The sequence below is a fragment of the Pleurodeles waltl genome, chromosome 4_1, assembly GCF_031143425.1.
Source record: "Pleurodeles waltl isolate 20211129_DDA chromosome 4_1, aPleWal1.hap1.20221129, whole genome shotgun sequence".
Classification (NCBI taxonomy): domain Eukaryota; kingdom Metazoa; phylum Chordata; class Amphibia; order Caudata; family Salamandridae; genus Pleurodeles; species Pleurodeles waltl.
The window spans coordinates 108,384,528-108,403,014 of record NC_090442.1 but is presented as its reverse complement, the minus strand read 5'-3'; the positions used below and the strand labels follow the sequence as shown (position 1 = coordinate 108,403,014).

The 18,487-nt window shown below is 44.6% G+C and overlaps 1 protein-coding gene across 1 annotated transcript in view; it reads right to left on the bottom strand.

Moving 5' to 3' along the window:
- Nucleotides 1–18,487, bottom strand: part of LOC138288460 (glycine N-acyltransferase-like) — an 87,059-nt gene that overhangs the window by 48,884 nt on the left and 19,688 nt on the right. The window contains exon 4 of the mRNA XM_069230016.1: nt 11,450–11,576. Within this exon, the coding sequence (XP_069086117.1) occupies nt 11,450–11,576 (127 nt within the window). The remainder of the gene's footprint in view (nt 1–11,449; nt 11,577–18,487) is intronic.

Genomic DNA, 18,487 nt, shown 5'->3' with positions numbered 1-18,487 from the left:
TCTATCATGACCACACTTTGCCCATTTGGTCCTGTAGGACTTTTTTATCTAATGGGTTTGCAGACCTGTGCCCATGTACCCAGGGCCTGTAAATTCATTGCTCCTAGTGGGCCAACAGCATTCATTGTTCCAACCACCCAAAAAGCATTTTAAATGTCTTAGTCCTGCCATTGCAGCCTGTAGTGCAGTTTTAAACTGCCATTACATCCTGCCAAAATAAACCACTTACCAGGCCTAAACCTGGTTTAAATTTTAGGTAGGTCCTAAAATCCCAAAGGGTAGGGTGCAAGGTATTTAAAAAGTAGGACATATAGGTTTACATTTTACATGTTCTGGTAGTGAACAACTCCTAAAAATGTTTTCCACTACTGTAAGGCCTTTTACTCTCATTGGCTAACACTGGGTTACATTATTACATTTAAAACGTACTAACTTTTAATTGGGAGAAGGTAGAGATCTGCTGTATAGACTCAAATGAACTGTAATTTAAAACTCCCTTTAATGGTAAAGTTGGATTTAAAGTCACAGTTCTGAAAATGCCACTTTTAGAAAGTTGGCACTTTCTTTTTCTACTATTTGTGCCTTCTGCCAGTGTCCTGGGTCACATGACTGAGAATGACTCTGCTCTTTGGGTTTGTGTATTCCTCCCAGACCGTGATACAAAGGGGACTAGATGTGGGCAGCATAGGTCATCCTGCCAGGATGTCTGGAGGTAGAGTTGCACCCTGCCTCACATGCACTTCAAAGGGGTTTGTCTCCAATAAACAAAGGAACCTGATTCCAGCCCATTGTCACCACAGACAGACTGGAGCCTTGACAGGAGAAGAGAGGAACTTTCCAGAACCAGATGCGGGGGTAGGCCAGGGTGCACTGCCACAAGCAAATGCTTATACCAGGTTTATATTTTGGACCTTAAACCCCCTCTGCAGTACACTCCAGAGCCTGTGGAAGACTCAGAAAAAAGACTGCCCTGCTAGCAGAAGTACTACTCTGCTTTCTTGCTGCTAGAAAGACTACCTTGCTGCCCTGCTGTCTGAAGTAAGACTGAACCTGCTCTTTTTACCCAGGACAACCAGATTGACTCCAAGGGTGAGCTGGCTGGTGTCCCGCGTGAGTACACAGATATAACAAGCTTCTTGAGACCTGCTGCTAGCCTCTGCTGAAGTGAGCCCAGTCATCCAAGTGGTGCCCCTCACATCTTGGGCCTTTGGTGTGGTGCTGGAGTGGCCTCCTCCTATTAGAATCTCAAATGTGGGAGTTAGAAAGATTTCACCAAAAAATACTGTGAGAACAGACCTGTGATCATTACCTACCTGTAAGTAGGTTCACCGAAGGTGCAATGTGGTATTGACTTCGCTGCACCTCCCGCAACACTGTTCTCCGCAGCAGCCGTGGTATCTAGCCTTGTAGAGCCCTCTTCGACTACAGCCTGCAGCTTTGTCCTGCTGAGTGAATCTGAGCTCCAGAAAAACGTCCACATCCGAAGGTAAAACATTTCACTGGGCTTCACATTGACCATCACCCCATTAACAACCCCATTAACGATCACCTCAGCCTGAAATCCAGGTTTTCCCAACCGGAACTCTTCCTGCCATCATCAACAGCTTAACTGAGACCCCCCAGCGGCTCTCCTTTATTGACAACCTCCTTGTGGTGACAGCTTACTGCTTTGCCCCGCTGAGACTCAACCTTCTCTAGAACACTTCCTTGAAATTTCTTCCAAGTCCGAAGGTAAGACAAGATCAAGGCCCATTCCACACCTTGTATTCGAGCCACACTCCATTGTGGGCGCAATAACATTTGACTTTGCCCTGGTCGCACATGAATCTGTGGTTGGCGCTTTGATCTTTTAGGGGTGAGGTTTCACTAAAAACGTACAAAATTTATAACTCTGGTTCTACTGATTGGAATTAGTATGTTTTGGTGTCATGTTATTTATTAAAATGTACTCTATTTTTCTAAATTGGTATGGGATTTATTGCGCTGTTGTTACCGTTTATTACTGTTTGTGTGCTGCACAAATCCTGTACACATTGTCTCTAAGTTAAGCTTGACTGCTTTTTTACCAAGCTTCCAGAAGGTTAAGGACAGGTTAATTTAGTAACTTTTTGTGGTTTACCCTGACATGGCTTGTGGTTGCTGCCTGAGTGATGCTTCTACTCTCCTCAACCAATGACCAAGTTTCTAATAATTATGCTATCAGAGTATCTTGACAATTGTGCTCTATGTAATGACAGATATGGAGGGAGAACAAGGTATCAGTTCCTATTGATTTCTGGCAGAAAATATTTGTGTTTAGTCTACTGTTCATTCCATTCATATTTCTCATGTAAAGCCAGATGGTCATGAGAAGACTGAGGGGGTCATTACAACCCTGGCGGTCTTTGACCGCCAGGGCTGTTTTGTCAGAAGCACCGCCAACAGGCTGGCAGTGCTTCACTGGGATATACGACCACGGCGAAAACACGCGGTCGCACCGCCGGGACTGGCGTTTTCCCGCTGCTTTTGCCCTGGCTGTTTAAATCCCAAGCAGCGCTGCCCAGGGGATTACGAGTCCCCCTCCCGCCAGCCTTTTCCTGGCGATTTGAACCGCCATGAAAAGGCTGGCGGAAAGGGGAGTCGCGGGCCCCTGGGGGCCCCTGCACTGCCCATGCAATTGGCATGGGCAGTGCAGGGGCCCCCTGCCACAGCCCCATGGAGATTTTCACTGTCTGCTATGCAGACAGTGAAAAGCACGATGGGTGCAACTGCACCCGTCGCACAGCCGCAACACCACCGGCTCCATTTGGAGCCGGCTCCCGTGTTGCGGCCAAGATCACCGCTGGGCCGGCAGGCGGGGATCTCCAAATAGGCCCAGCGGGAGTGCAGCTGCATTGGCGGCCGCCCGGCGGATTCAACTTGGCAGGCGGCAAGGGCCTGAGTCTCTAGAAATATTATCACAGTGCACTAACCTAGAAATCTAGATCTGGCACAGCAACCTCCATAACACTGTTGTGGAGATATACAGTAGGCCTAGGAAAAGGGGAATGAGGCAAAATGAAGATTGAGAAACCAAGACACTGGGTATTGTCTCATGCTTGGTTGCACAGCTAGGCACAATCTGAATTACTAGAGAGCTAATATCTAAAAAGCAAAGAAGAGCTTTAGTATAGCTATGGTTTGAACTTTGATGTTTTAACCATGAGAGTGTTCTTTAAAACTTGGGGTTCAAGATGATAGTTGGTAACTGTAACATATCCAGTATTGCATGTGTGGTTTCTAACTCTGGTATTATATCTATTTGCTCTGTTTGCTATCAACATAACATGCAATCTGTGTTGATATACTTCTACTTCAGTTTGCACAGAATTCATAATGTGATGGATGACTGTTAAGAAACAGAAGCAAGTTGTAAAGTGTTTGTAATTCGTATGTACGACTTATTTTGAAACAAACGTGTTAAAGAGTTTATAATTTATAGAAACAATTCCTTTAGAAACAAACAAGTGCTAAGAGTTTGTAATTTCAATGAATGAATCCTTTCAAAACAAGCAAGTGCTACAAAGTTCAGAACCTTTATGAATGATCCCTTGTGAAACAAATAAGTGTACAAATATTCACTGCAAGATAACTTTCTAGTTCCCAGATATCTTGGTTGATTTCACGGAAGACGTGACAACAGGATTTCAGCAACAAGTTACGTCTCAGTACCTATGTATCACATTTACTTAGGAATAAGACTTAAGACCACAAGGCATTGACATCCTCTTCTTCAAGATGGCCACCACCTTCAGCATATCTCGTAAGACTCCTGTTGGTTCATGGGACACGTAGTCCTTTTTGATAGGTTGACTACAGTGTAGAGGTGAAATGCCTGATTACATAAAACATACCACCTGCCTCAGTGAGTGCTACCTTTTTCTGCCTCCAAGATAGGTGGTAAAAAGGACATGCTGTTCATTTTTGGGGTCCGTGACAAAAATATCGCCTACAGGAAGATGGGAGCTCTGTGGCATCCATCATTTGTTTTCAGCTTCTGTTGAATCTGCTGTGTGGCCAATTTGTGGTGCCTAGGACCCCTCGTTCCATGTATCAAGGAGTCTAACACAGACCTGTTAGTGCCTGAATGGGAGTCCAGTATTGTGTGGCATCACCCTTTATGCTGCGAAAAGCATGACCCTGAGTTTTCTTTATTTGCAAGCACAATTATGGAGTAAAGAACACTTATATGAGACACACTGTAGTGCAAATGTGGGTCCACCTATCAACCTGTTTAACAGTGTTAGGCTGTAAGTGCTGGTGGCATGAGTCATCATCTGATACTGAAGAATTATTCTATGAATTGCAAGATTTGATGTGATCTTTGAATTCTCTGCTTTTGAATCCCCGTTGTGTTTCATATATTTGTATATCCATGCCTTGAGTGCATATTTTTCATTTATAAATGTGTACTGCATTTAGTGTTGATTGCACATATATAATAGGAAACAACATTTACCACACAGTCATTACCATGCGTTTGGGGATGGGTATGGGATCATAAAGGTGATTTTAGGTTTTAGGGTGAGTAGGTGTATTTTGGTGGTCAGGGTATGTTTAGGGTTTTGAATGGGTAAGGTTATTTGGGATGTAAAGGTATTTTTGGGCTAACAGTGGGTTGGGGTATTTGGGTGGTAAAAGTATTTTTAGGGTTTAGGGTGGGTAAGTGTATTTGGGTGGTAAGGGTGTTTAGGGTTTAGGATAGGTTAGAGTATTTGGGTGGTAAGGATATTTTTAGGGTTTAGGGTGGGTAAGGGTATTTGGATGGGAAAGGCATTTAGGGTTTAAGGTGAGTAAGGCTATTTGAGTGGTAAGGGTATTTTTGGGTGGTAAGGGTATTTGGATGAGAAGGGTGATTTTAGGGTCTAGGGGTTGTTAAGGTTATTTGGGTGGTAAGTATATCTTTAGGGTTTACAGTGGGTATTGGCATTTGGATGGTAAGGGCATTTAAGGTTTAAGGTCGTTAAGGGTATTTTTTGGGTTAGGGTAGTTAAGGGTATTTGGCTCGTAAGGGCATTGAGGGTTTAGGGCGGGTAACAGTATTTGGGTAGTAAGGGTATTTTTAGGGTTTAGGGTGGTCATGGGCATTTGGGTGGTAAGGGTAAGCTTAAGGTTTATGGGTGGTTGAGTTTAGGGGTTAGTGTTTGTTAAAGTAATATATTTGTATGTATGTGTGTGTGTATATATATATATATATATATATATCTATGTGTGTGTGTATATATATATATATATATATATATATATATATGGAGATAGATATACACAGATATTAGTATCTCTCTTTCTCTCTCTCTCTCTATATATATATATATATATATATGTATATACACATATATATATATATATATATATATATATATATATATACACACAGTAGGTAATTATAGTTAGGACCATGTTTCCTTAGGAAAAGTGCTTTTTGACTTGCCTATATCTTTGGCACTTTTGGATGAATCTTCACAAAAGTTTCTCAAAAAAGTGTGCCGGTGATTCTTGTTGCGCAGGGGAATTTTCGGGGTGATCTGTGAAGCGGGGGTTGAGAAAAAGGGACAGTCAAAAAATGTTAATTCCTGTAGGAGTTTTGAACACAACTGCAGTCTGAAACACTGGACAGAATTATACCAAATTTGGCAGAACGGTAGGCTTCAATACACAGATTATGCATTTTGTTATTTGGTGTAAATCCATTCAGTAGTTTCTGAGATATAAAAGGGGAAATAAACTTGTACATCTATGGCCACGGTCCGTCGCAATGTTTTTGCGACTGTCATGGCAAATTTGCAAATGAGTGCAGTAAAAGGAATACTGTGATTCTCTGGCTGCAACCTGACCAGAAAGCGGCCACCATTTTAGGTAACAGGACATGGCCCTTAATCATACACTAATTAATTCACTCATAGTAGCACTCAGATACTCATGCAGCTACTGACAGAGCCACTCAGACACTCACACACCCACTAACAGACCCACACAGACACTCACGCACACAATCACACACTCGCTCAAACACTGACACACCCACTCGCAGACGTACTCAGAATATGACGCACCCACTCGCAGACCCACTCAGACACTGACACATCCACTCACAGACCCACTCAGATGCACCCATTCACAGACCCACTCAGACACTCATGCACCCACTCACAGACCCACTCATACACTCATGCACCCACTACCAGCCCCACTCGGATCCTCACTTACAAACTCACCGACCCACTCAGACACTCATGCACCCACTCACAAATCCACACAGACACTGGTTGTTAGAAATGGGGTCTGTAGTTGGCAGAGGTATACACTCTTGTCCAAGTAGGGACCACAATCCTAGTCAGGGTAAGTCTCACACAATCCAAACTATCCTGTGCCCACCCTCTGGTAGCTTGGCACTGAGCAGTCAGGCTTAACTTAGAAAGCAATGTGTAAAGTATTTGTGCAATAAATCATGCAATAACACAGTGAAACACCACTAAAATACAACACACAGGTTTAGAAAAATATAAGATATTTATCCGAGTAAATTAAAGTCAAAATGATCAGGATTTGATAAGCACAAGTTGAAATATCACTTTTGCAATGATAAGAAGAGTCTTAAGTCTTTAAACCTCAACAAATGTCTCTTGTGAGCACAAAGTACCTGGTATGCGTCAAAATTAAACGCACGAAGGCCACAGAGGAAGAGATGTGTGGAAAAAGGAAGGTGTGCGTCGGATTGTCTGACATGCACAGATGATGGGTCGATTCTTCCCACGCTGCAAGGGCTTTGCAGCAATTTACGGCATGCAGACTTGGATCCTCACTGCGATGCGGGGTCTTTTGACGCCCAGGGACGATGCGTGGAAATCCTGGGCGTGCGGGATGAAGACACAGGTGCTGCATCGATCTGGTATGGTTATGCGTTGGAGTTTCTGTTGCACGGCAGGCGCTGTGTCGATTTCTGACGCAGGAAGTCAGGCTGCGTCGTTCCGGCTCGGTGATGTGTTGATCCGGTAGGCTGTATGTCAAAGTTCCGGTTGTAACACAGGCGCTGCGTTGATCTCGACTCGGGGAGCCAGGCTGCGTCGTTCCAGTTCGGCGATGGGGGATTCTTTCACCACTGGGCAGGCTGTGCGTCGAGTCTGGCAGGCTGTGCATTGATTTCCATCACACAAGGACTTTCCTTGAAGAGCAGACGTCTATTTGGCCCCGAGCTTTCAGGAACAGGAGGCAAGCTCAATCCAAGCCCTTGGAGTGTACTTCTCAGCAGAGCCTGAGGCCAGCAAGGCAGCAGGGCAACAGCAAGGCAGCAGTCCTTCACAGCAAAGCAGTCCAGGTGAGTCCTTTGGGCAGCTAGGCAGCTCCTCTAGCAGGTTGCAGGTTCTGGTTCAGAGTGTCTGTCCCAGAAAGTGTCTGAGTTGATGGGATCAGGGACCCAGGTTATATACCCAAAAGTGCTTTAAAGTGGGGGAGACTTCAAAGAATGGTTTTGAAGTTGACAAGGTCCCCTTTCAGTACAGGCCAGTCTGCCAGGCTCTCAGTAGGGGGTTTGGCAGTCCATTGTGTGAGGGCAGGCCACTAGCCTTTGAAATCTAAGTGTCAGGCCCCTCCACCCTTCCAGCCCAGGAAGACCCAGTCAGTATGCAGATGAGTGCAGGTGTGACTAAGTATCCTGTGTTTGTCTGGGTGAAATGCACAAGGGAGCTGTCAACCACGCCAGCCCAGACCTGGATTGGAGACAGGCTGTAAGGCACAGATGGACTGTAAGTGTAGGGAAATGCTCACTTTCTAAAAGTGGTATTTCTAAGAACTTAATATAAAATCCAACCTCACCAATAAACAGGATTTTGTATTACCATTCTGGCCATACTAAATGTAACCTGTTTACCCCTTTCTGGCCAGAATCTACCACTCAAACAGTACATGAGGGTAGCCCTAATGTTAGCCTTTGAAAGGAGCAGGCCTCACAGCAGTGGAAAATGAATTTAGGAGTTTTTCACTACCAGTACATATAAAACACACAGGTATATGTCCTGTCTTTTACCTAGACAGCACCCTGCCCTGTGGGTTACCTAGGGCCTGCCTTAGGGGTGACATATGTAGAAAAAGGGGAGTTTAGGGCTTGGCAATTACTTTTAAATGCCAAGTCGAAGTGGCAGTAAAACTGCACACACAGGCCTTGCAATGGCAGGCCTGAGACATGGTTAAAGGGATACTTATGTGGGTGGCACAACCAGTGCTGCAGGCCCACTAGTAGCATTCAATTTAAAGGCCCTGGGCACATGTAGTGCACTTTACTAGGAACGTACAAGTAGATCAAATATGCCAATTGGGTATGAAACAATGTTACCATGTTTTAAGGGAGAGAGCATATGCACCTTAGCACTGGTTAGCAGTGGTAAAGTGTGCAGAGTCCTAAAACCAGCAAAAACAGTGTCAGAAAAGTGGAGGGAGACAGGCAAAAAGTTGGGGGATGACCACCCTAAGTCTGTCAGGTCTAACACTGATGCACTCTCTCACAGACCCGCTCACACACTGATGCACCCACTCACAGACACACTCAGATCATCACATATCCAGTCACAGAACCACTCAGACCCTCATTTCACACCCAGACAGACACACCCAGAGACACCCTCTCACAACTATTCTCACACCCAGAGAGACAGACCTTTTGGCCATGCATGGCCGGGGTTGGATGGTTATAGGGGGTTGGCCGCAAGGCCTGGCCAGTGTAGCTGGAGGGGCTGTGAGGAGCTGTTAATCCCAGTCCTCATCCACCTTTCTCAATGGGGTGAGCTATAAATGCTCTTTCCTCACATGCTAATGGGGAACTTTCTACACTCCACCACTTGCTACACTCATCACAGCCCTCAAGAAATTCATGTACCCATTTACTCTATATATGTGTGCATTTATAAGTATATAAATAATTTCATGAAGACTCGTCAAGTGGCTGCGCCAAAGTTATTGGCAAAACAAAACTGCTCTTCTTATGGAAACTAGCTCCTGACTATAACTACTTACTGGCGCCCTAGGCTCCTCCAGCTGCACTTGTGAGCCTGAGGTGTAATGTTATATTATGATTATTTGTATAGCATGCTAATCACCTGTGAGGGTATCCAGGCACTTTGCAGGTGGGTAGGAAGCTATCTCCTTGGTGGGTTTAATCGAAGAGCGAGGTCTTCAGCTACTTGCAGAAGTTGAGAAGCAATGAGGACGCTCTGATGTGATGTGGGACGTCATTCTATACTTTGGGGGAAATGTAAGAGAAAGCGTGCCTTCTGCATTGATTTTGTGGATGCAGAGTACTTGTGCTAATGGCAATCCAGCTGAGCAAAGGTGCCTGTGTGGTAGGTGGAAGTGTATACGGCTGTTGAGGTGGGCTGGACTAATATTGTGTAGAGGTTTCCATGTGTTTGTGAGAAGTCTAAACTGAGTGCGTTAGTGCATGGTGAGCCAGTGGAGCTCTTCGAGGTGTAGGGTGAAGTGTTTGTGGCGAGGTAGGTTTAGGATGAGTTTTGCTTTGGCATTTTGGATAGTTTGGAGTCTGTCCAGAAGCTTCTTGATGATTCCTGTGTAGTGTTTTGCTGTATTCCAATTTGCTGGTAATTAAGATTTGTGTAACTGGTTTCCCAGTGTTCTCTGGTAGCCACATTTTGCAGCATCCTCAGGTTGTAGAAGGAAGTGGAGGTCACTCTATGTACCTGGGCTATCATGTCAAGCTTGTCGTCCAGGATGATTGCTACGTTTCTGCCATGTCTGGTGGTGGTAGGTGTTGGCTGAGATTTAATGGTCACCAGATAGAGTTCCCAGCAGAGAACTGCTTCAAAAGATCACCACTTCAGTTTCACTTGTGTGGAGTTTGAGGCAGTTGGATCTCATCCAGGTGGTTTCCGAGGTCATGTAGGTGGAAAAGTTGATTCTTGTTTAGGGAGCCTTGTCCAACAGGAAGAGAAAGACTGCCTAGAAAAGTATGTTGATGCTGTGTGATCTGATGAGGTCAGCCAGGGTGGTCATGTAGATATTAAATAAGGTCAGGCTGTGGGAGGGTACTTGGAGGGCTCCACAGATGATGTTCTTGGCTTCCAACAATTAAGGTGGCAGGCTGACTCTTTGAACCTGAATCACAAAGGTAAACTTACACTTTAGTGTGAGTTAATTACTTTTTGGTATCCAGTAACAAATTTTACTAGTGGTATCTTTAATACTGCGGAGTCTTAGCACTCCTGGCGGAAACTCCACACTTAAAAACATAGGTCTGTCCTATCTTTTATTTGCAGAGTCTCCACCATGAGTGTGGAGACTCCTAGTAAGCTTTGTTCATGAATACCAAAAAGTTGTAAACCCACACTAAAGTACAAGTTTACCTTTGTGAATCAGGCCTTTCTGTTCTACCTGTGAGGAAGTATCTCCCAGGAATCAGAAAATCTGGACATTGAGTTTGAGGACCTGGGATTATTGAGCATGGTATTTGCTGACTCTTTAATTCAAGACCCGGAGACACTGCCTAACTTGAAGTGACCAGGAGGAATATAGCCTCTGGAAATATTACTCCAGGCCATTCATAATGAGACCCTGAGTGTTTTACCTGTGAGTTGGCCTTATATATATTAGCTGTTAGAATTCCTTTTGATTATGGTTCTTTTATGTTTCTTTATGGGTTTTCTTTTACGCTTACAGGATACTCTCTGTATTCCCTGAAAACTAATAGGGTATTTTATGTACACTGTTTTTAATTGTTTTTAGGTAAGTATGTTGATTGGTTGTTTAAAATGTGTTTGTTTAGTGCTAGACACTATAGCAATATACCATGCAGTCAACAGGCTTCTGAACCATAAACAGTGCCTTGTTTTGTGTTACAGGTAACCCAGCATCCTTTGCACAAATAACCTAGGTATTTGTAATCAGTTTATGAGACAGATTAAGGTAGGATATTGGCCCACATAACCACGGTGACAAGTATAGAGTAAATCACAGTGACTTGGGTAACTGTGCTATTTCTTGAGCTAAAACATACCAATGGTGGCTGAAGTCTAGAGATGTTGAATGTAGCAACACAAGACCAATTAAACTAATGGACCTGCATTAGTGACTTTAGTTAACCTTAGGACAAAAACACACCCCCTCCACAGCAATAACCCAATCAGGTGCTCCTCTTCCAACTCATGATGGTACCTCATCAAGTAATAAATAGAAATAGAGACAGAATATATGTATACTTCAGCAGAAGTTTTGCCTCCATGGTTCCTAAACTTTCAAATTTGGTACTCCTCTGCAAAACGCAAAAGTGTGTCCTGCCAGCTATTGTTCTTCAGAAGATTGTGATCTATGACAGAAGTTAACGCTAACCAAGAAAAATCACTATTTATGGAAACAAGTCAAAACATATTATTGGTATCATCGCCAGTACAATCACCGATATCCAGTTCATAACTTCGACTGCCCCTACCTTCTATCTGCAGGCACTGATTCCAGTTGATGACATTGCTGGTCCGCAGCATCGCCCTCAGGTTCTCTGGGTCCGTAGTGAAGATAAAGTAGAGGTTTGTGTAGATATTAGTATCATCCACCATTTCCTAAACAAACATTTGGAAAATCACAAACAGCATTTAGAGACGTCAAGGTACAGCGATTACGACATATTTTGCTTCCATGCCAACCACTTTGCTCCTGACACTCCAAGCTTTGAGTTGTTATGAGTGACCATCACTCATGAGGATGGAGTTAAGAACACTTTGTGCACAAACCCTCTCTTGCAGCTATACATAAGGAACCAGTGGTTTGTAATTTTATGCTACAGTAACTAAAGACAGCCTCGTTACTTATGGCTCAACAAGGGATGAAACTGTGACGGCTCGGCTCCTAGTTTTACCCCATGCCCTAATATTTAAAAGATAGTTGTTTCAGTGGTATTTTGATGTTATTTATTCTGGATTTCCAAACGTTTTCGTGTGCTAAATCCATAAGACTCACCACTACAAAGTGTGACTGTTTTACGAATTGTACACGGAAAAAGATGAGCTCCATAACAAAGGCAACCTTTGTGAGCTATTGCAATGTGGTATACAAAGGGGTCAGAGTTGTGATTACCGCCAAGTGAAATCATCTTCACAGAGTATCTAAGCAACATTAGTATACTAGCTTTAAGCTGTCCCTATGGAAAAACATAATTAGCTATAAAAATGTATAACTTCATTAACTCAAATAAATTCTAACTGAAAAGTGTTGAACCTATAAATGGTTACAGCAGTTTTTTGCATTCTATGCAAGAATCATCATAAAAACAGTATGTATCAGAGCCCCTGCAGTAAGTGGTCTTTATTGTTCAAGTTAACTAAAATAATTTACAATATATTTAACCAATTTTTACATTTCATAGTTAAAACTTTAAATATAAAATAGAGAAGATGACAAGTTAATGAACAATATGGTGCTCCTGGAAGCCAAGCATTTGAAACAGAAAATGTGACATTATTAGTTACGACACAGCAACAAAGATAGCCTGTACATAAAAATGTTTATATGTGGAGTAGCTATAGTTTGCCCACGGTGCAGAGCAATCAAAAAAGAAAAGGAGATAAAAGAAACCATAGCAATATTCGTCCATAGATAAAAATGGTGATAAGAACTGTAGCATAAACCACACTGTAGAATTAACCCAAATCAAATACCAATTACCAAGTCCTGCAACAATCTGAAGAACTGTGGTGGTACAAATTGAACAGCTTCGTGCCTATGTTTGCTCAGTGTTTGGTCAAAAGAAATTGCCATCCTAGAGCAGCATTGCCGGTTGTCTGGTACAATTTTAGCATCTTGCTCCGTGAGAAAATCCCTCATTGGCACCTAATACTGGCAAGAACAAGGTACAAAATGAATAAAAGAAAGATGCGAACAGAAAGGGATACACGGTCCCCAAAATCCTGCACCCCCACTTAGCCTAAATTTGTTATGCAACCAGAATTAAGGGCTTAATTATGATTTTAGAGAGCGGCCGAGGCTGCCCGCCAATCTCATAACGCCACTATACCACCATTGCGGGCTAAACCCTGCTGGCCCTATTTTGAGTTTCCCATTGGGCCTGCGGGCAGAAACAGGGCTGTAACATTGCAGCCAGCTAGTAATCGAGCCGGCTGCAATGTGACGGTGTGGCGGGTGCAGCAGCAGCCATCACGCATTCCACTGCCCGTAATTTGTGCAGTGGGATGTGCGACAGGGCTGTGCATGGGGGCCCCTTCACTGCCCATGTCAAGTGAATGGGCAGTGCAGGGGCCCCACAACACCCCCATTCCGCCAGGCTGGCAGATGGGAACTCGTAATCTGGCGGTGTCAGCAGTCAGACCGTGGCAGCCCCGCCACGGTCATAATAGGGCGGTTGGACCGCCCTGTCTGTGGCGGTCTGACCGCCATCGCGAGTGTGGCAGTCTTGAGCCCGCCACACTTGTAATAAAGGCCTAAGTGTTTGTTGTGCGTATGCATCCTTGATGGTACCTGAGTAGGTCCCCCTATCAGGCAGCTACCTCTTTATCGGAACCCGTGCCTCTCCATCCCCACCCACTTCACCAGCTGTCCTTTAAATGTATTCAACAATTCACTGCTTCACACAAAAACATCATGTACTCGAAAATTGTGCATGCTCCCCAAGCTATCCTCTTCCAACAGAAATGTATAATTCCCGGGTATATATATATATATCTCACTTAAAAAACAAAGGTTAGAGGGACGTTATAGCAGCCAACCCCTATAACCACCCAACCCCATGCCACGCATGGCCTTTGGCCGTGGGTGGAAGGAGTAGGTGGCAGTGCCTAGCCTGCTGCAAGGTCCTGCAGCCAATCCCCTATAACCACCTAAACCCACACATGTACAGCCTTCACCCAAGCAAATATCACGAGTCATGAAAAAAATAAATTTAAGGTCATAATTTTACCCTCAAAGATCCCTATATCACAGCCTTGGAGTCACGGTACCTCCAGTCTGACCCCTTATGCCACTTTTCATTTCATTTTCCAGTCCTAGAGACCATGTCCTGTTACCAAAAATGGTGGCTGCAACTTTCTAGTCAGATTGCGGTCAGCCAATTACAGCATTCCTGTTGGCGTGCACATTCACAAATCTGCAGTCATTATTGTGAAAACGTCACAACGGATCCATAGCCCTAGATATAATTTGTTTTTCCATTTTAATGTCCAAAAAACTACTGAACCGATTTGCACGAAATATCCAAAAGCATAATCTGCATACCGAAGCCTACCAGTCTGCCAGATTTAGTGTAATTCCGTCCAGCGGTTCGGGCTATAGTAGTATTCAAAACTCCTATGGGAAAACACACATTTTTTGACTGCCCCTTTCTCCTACGGAAATGTGTATTTAGAAAATGTGTTTTGGGACCGCCCTTTATCTCATCCCCCACTTGACAGATCACTCCAAAACCTTCTAGGAGCTGAGTGAGCATAACCATTTTTTATGGAAAGTTTCATGAAGATTAATCAAATGGCCTCAAAGTTATTAGCAAAACAAAAATCAACACAGTCGTAACAGCTGTGTAATATACATATATGTTCCACCAAATAGCTTTGTTTATTAGTATTGTTTTTGCACTTTGTTTCTTCCTAACTATGCCTACAGCAATAGGCAGCAGGTTCTTTACTGGCAAACAAATAAAGTGCCATTCACAAAACAGTATGCCAACAATATGTTTGAAAGCACTTGACTTACTTGACAGCGACTGCTAGTACCTATGCATACTATGTTGGCTTTCTGAGTTTTCAATAGGCAAGACATTTATTCATCATCATGTGCTATCATTGGCATATTTACTTATCCTATAGAAAACAAGCACAATTCATTAGAGTAGCAAAAGTATATATTTAAATGTTTAAACCACAACTCCTCAACTTTAAGAAGGGTATTTTGAAGGAGTTGCATCTGACGTTAAAGGAGCATCTAATAAAGTTTTGAAGGGCTGCAGTCTTGATAAAGACTTCAAGCTGCTGCTTCTTACTCAAGAAGGACATCTAGTTATTATTTGCTTTGGAAGGCCATCATTCTCCTTCAGATGATGTGTGGCACTGAATATTGGAAAGGCGGAGAAATTAGCCCTCTGAACTGGATGACAGAGACAAAGAATTACAGAAATTGTTTGATAATGACACCATTGTTTCTTTCACTTATCCTAGAATGGATTCTGCCTTTGTCCAATTAAAGGTAATGCTTACGCTGGAACTTTCCAAGGTAAAATCACTGGTCCTTTAGATAACACACCAGACCCTAATTGAGATCCTAGGTGTAGTATTGTAAGGAAATGCCTCCTTGGCATGGTTGCCCCCTGACTTTTTGCCTTTGCTGATGCTATGTTTACAATTGAAAGTGTGCTGAGGCCTGCTAACCAGGCCCCAGCACCAGTGTTCTTTCCCTAACCTGTACTTTTGTATCCACAATTGGCAGACCCTGGCATCCAGATAAGTCCCTTGTAACTGGTACTTCTAGTACCAAGGGCCCTGATGCCAAGGAAGGTCTCTAAGGGCTGCAGCATGTCTTATGCCACCCTGGAGACCTCTCACTCAGCACAGACACTCTGCTTGCCAGCTTGTGTGTGCTAGTGAGGACAAAACGAGTAAGTCGACATGGCACTCCCCTCAGGGTGCCATGCCAGCCTCTCACTGCCTATGCAGTATAGGTAAGACACCCCTCTAGCAGGCCTTACAGCCCTAAGGCAGGGTGCACTATACCATAGGTGAGGGTACCAGTGCATGAGCATGGTACCCCTACAGTGTCTAAACAAAACCTTAGACATTGTAAGTGCAGGGTAGCCATAAGAGTATATGGTCTGGGAGTCTGTCAAACACGAACTCCACAGCACCATAATGGCTACACTGAAAACTGGGAAGTTTGGTATCAAACTTCTCAGCACAATAAATGCACACTGATGCCAGTGTACATTTTATTGTAAAATACACCCCAGAGGGCACCTTAGAGGTGCCCCCTGAAACTTAACCGACTATCTGTGTAGGCTGACTAGTTTTAGCAGCCTGCCACAAACCGAGACATGTTGCTGGCCCCATGGGGAGAGTGCCTTTGTCACTCTGAGGCCAGTAACAAAGCCTGCACTGGGTGGAGATGCTAACACCACCCCCAGGCAGGAATTGTCACACCTGGCGGTGAGCCTCAAAGGCTCACCTCCTTTGTGCCAACCCAGCAGGACACTCCAGCTAGTGGAGTTGCCCGCCCCCTCCGGCCAGGCCCCACTTTTTGGCGGCAAGGCCGGAGGAAATAATGAGAAAAACAAGGAGGAGTCACTGGCCAGTCAGGACAGCCCCTAAGGTGTCCTGAGCTGAAGTGACTCTAACTTTTAGAAATCCTCCATCTTGCAGATGGGGGATTCCCCCAATAGGGTTAGGATTGTGACCCCCTCCCCTTGGGAGGAGGCACAAAGAGGGTGTACCCACCCTCAGGGCTAGTAGCCATTGGCTACTAACCCCCCAGACCTAAACACGCCCTTAAATTTAGTATTTAAGGGCTACCCTGAACCCTAGAAAATTAGATTCCTGCAACTACAAGAAGAAGGACTGCCCAGCTGAAAACCCCTGCAGCGGAAGACCAGAAGACGACAACTGCCTTGGCTCCAGAAACTCACCGGCCTGTCTCCTGCCTTCCAAAGATCCTGCTCCAGCGACGCCTTCCAAAGGGACCAGCGACCTCGACATCCTCTGAGGACTGCCCCTGCTTCGAAAAGACAAGAAACTCCCGAGGACAGCGGACCTGCTCCAAGAAAGGCTGCAACTTTGTTTCCAGCAGCTTTGAAAGAACCCTGCAAGCTCCCCGCAAGAAGCGTGAGACTTGCAACACTGCACCCGGCGACCCCGACTCGGCTGGTGGCGATCCAACACCTCAGGAGGGACCCCAGGACTACTCTAAGACTGTGAGTACAAAAACCTGTCCCCCCTGAGCCCCCACAGCGCCGCCTGCAGAGGGAATCCCGAGGCTTCCCCTGACCGCGACTCTTTGAACCTAAAGTCCCGACGCCTGGGAGAGACCCTGCACCCGCAGCCCCCAGGACCTGAAGGACCGGACTTTCACTGGAGAAGTGACCCCCAGGAGTCCCTCTCCCTTGCCCAAGTGGAGGTTTCCCCGAGGAATCCCCCCCTTGCCTGCCTGCAGCGCTGAAGAGATCCCGAGATCTCTCATAGACTAACATTGCGAACCCGACGCTTGTTTCTACACTGCACCCGGCCGCCCCCGCGCCGCTGAGGGTGAAATTTCTGTGTGGACTTGTGTCCCCCCCGGTGCCCTACAAAACCCCCCTGGTCTGCCCTCCGAAGACGCGGGTACTTACCTGCAAGCAGACCGGAACCGGGGCACCCCCTTCTCTCCATTCTAGCCTATGTGTTTTGGGCACCACTTTGAATTCTGCACCTGACCGGCCCTGAGCTGCTGGTGTGGTGACTTTGGGGTTGCTCTGAACCCCCAACGGTGGGCTACCTTGGACCAAGAACTAAGCCCTGTAAGTGTCTTACTTACCTGGTTAACCTAACAAATACTTATCTCCCCTAGGAACTGTGAAAATTGCACTAAGTGTCCACTTTTAAAACAGCTATTTGTGAATAACTTGAAAAGTATACATGCAATTTTGATGATTTGAAGTTCCTAGAGTACTTACCTGCAATACCTTTCGAATGAGATATTACATGTAGAATTTGAACCTGTGGTTCTTAAAATAAACTAAGAAAAGATATTTTTCTATACAAAAACCTATTGGCTGGATTTGTCTCTGAGTGTGTGTACCTCATTTATTGTCTATGTGTATGTACAACAAATGCTTAACACTACTCCTTGGATAAGCCTACTGCTCGACCACACTACCACAAAATAGAGCATTAGTATTATCTCTTTTTGCCACTATCTTACCTCTAAGGGGAACCCTTGGACTCTGTGCATGCTATTCCTTACTTTGAAATAGCACATACAGAGCCAACTTCCTACAAGTATCACTACATATTGTGTATGTAAGTTGTCTCAGCTTGGGCAAATGACAACTCTGTCTCATATATTAAGCCATATGTACAGCTTAAAGGAGAATTGTTTAGCTGGCCCATATGCTTACTCATGAAGGTAAGCTGCATAATGCACAGTAACTCATACACTTCATCATGAAGTGCCCTCCTTATGGAACTGACTTATCATCTCACCTCTTGGTGCCTGGATCTGCCACTGTCTTTACAGAGATGCTCCCTGTTTCAGCTTATGCTGTTGCACACGTAAATTCCTCATTTTGTCTGCTTCAATTGAAGTGCTATCTCCTCTTCCACAGAGTACTGCTCATGGATGGAGATACTCTTGCCTGACCCTTTTTTATTCATCATCATCTCTGGATTCTGGTGAGTGCTTCTCCCCTTTTGTTCACATCTACCTTTGATAGTCCCAATCAATTCAAGTCATTTTACCATTGTATGTGTGAGGATTTGGGTAGTTACGGCTTCAAGCAGCAAGG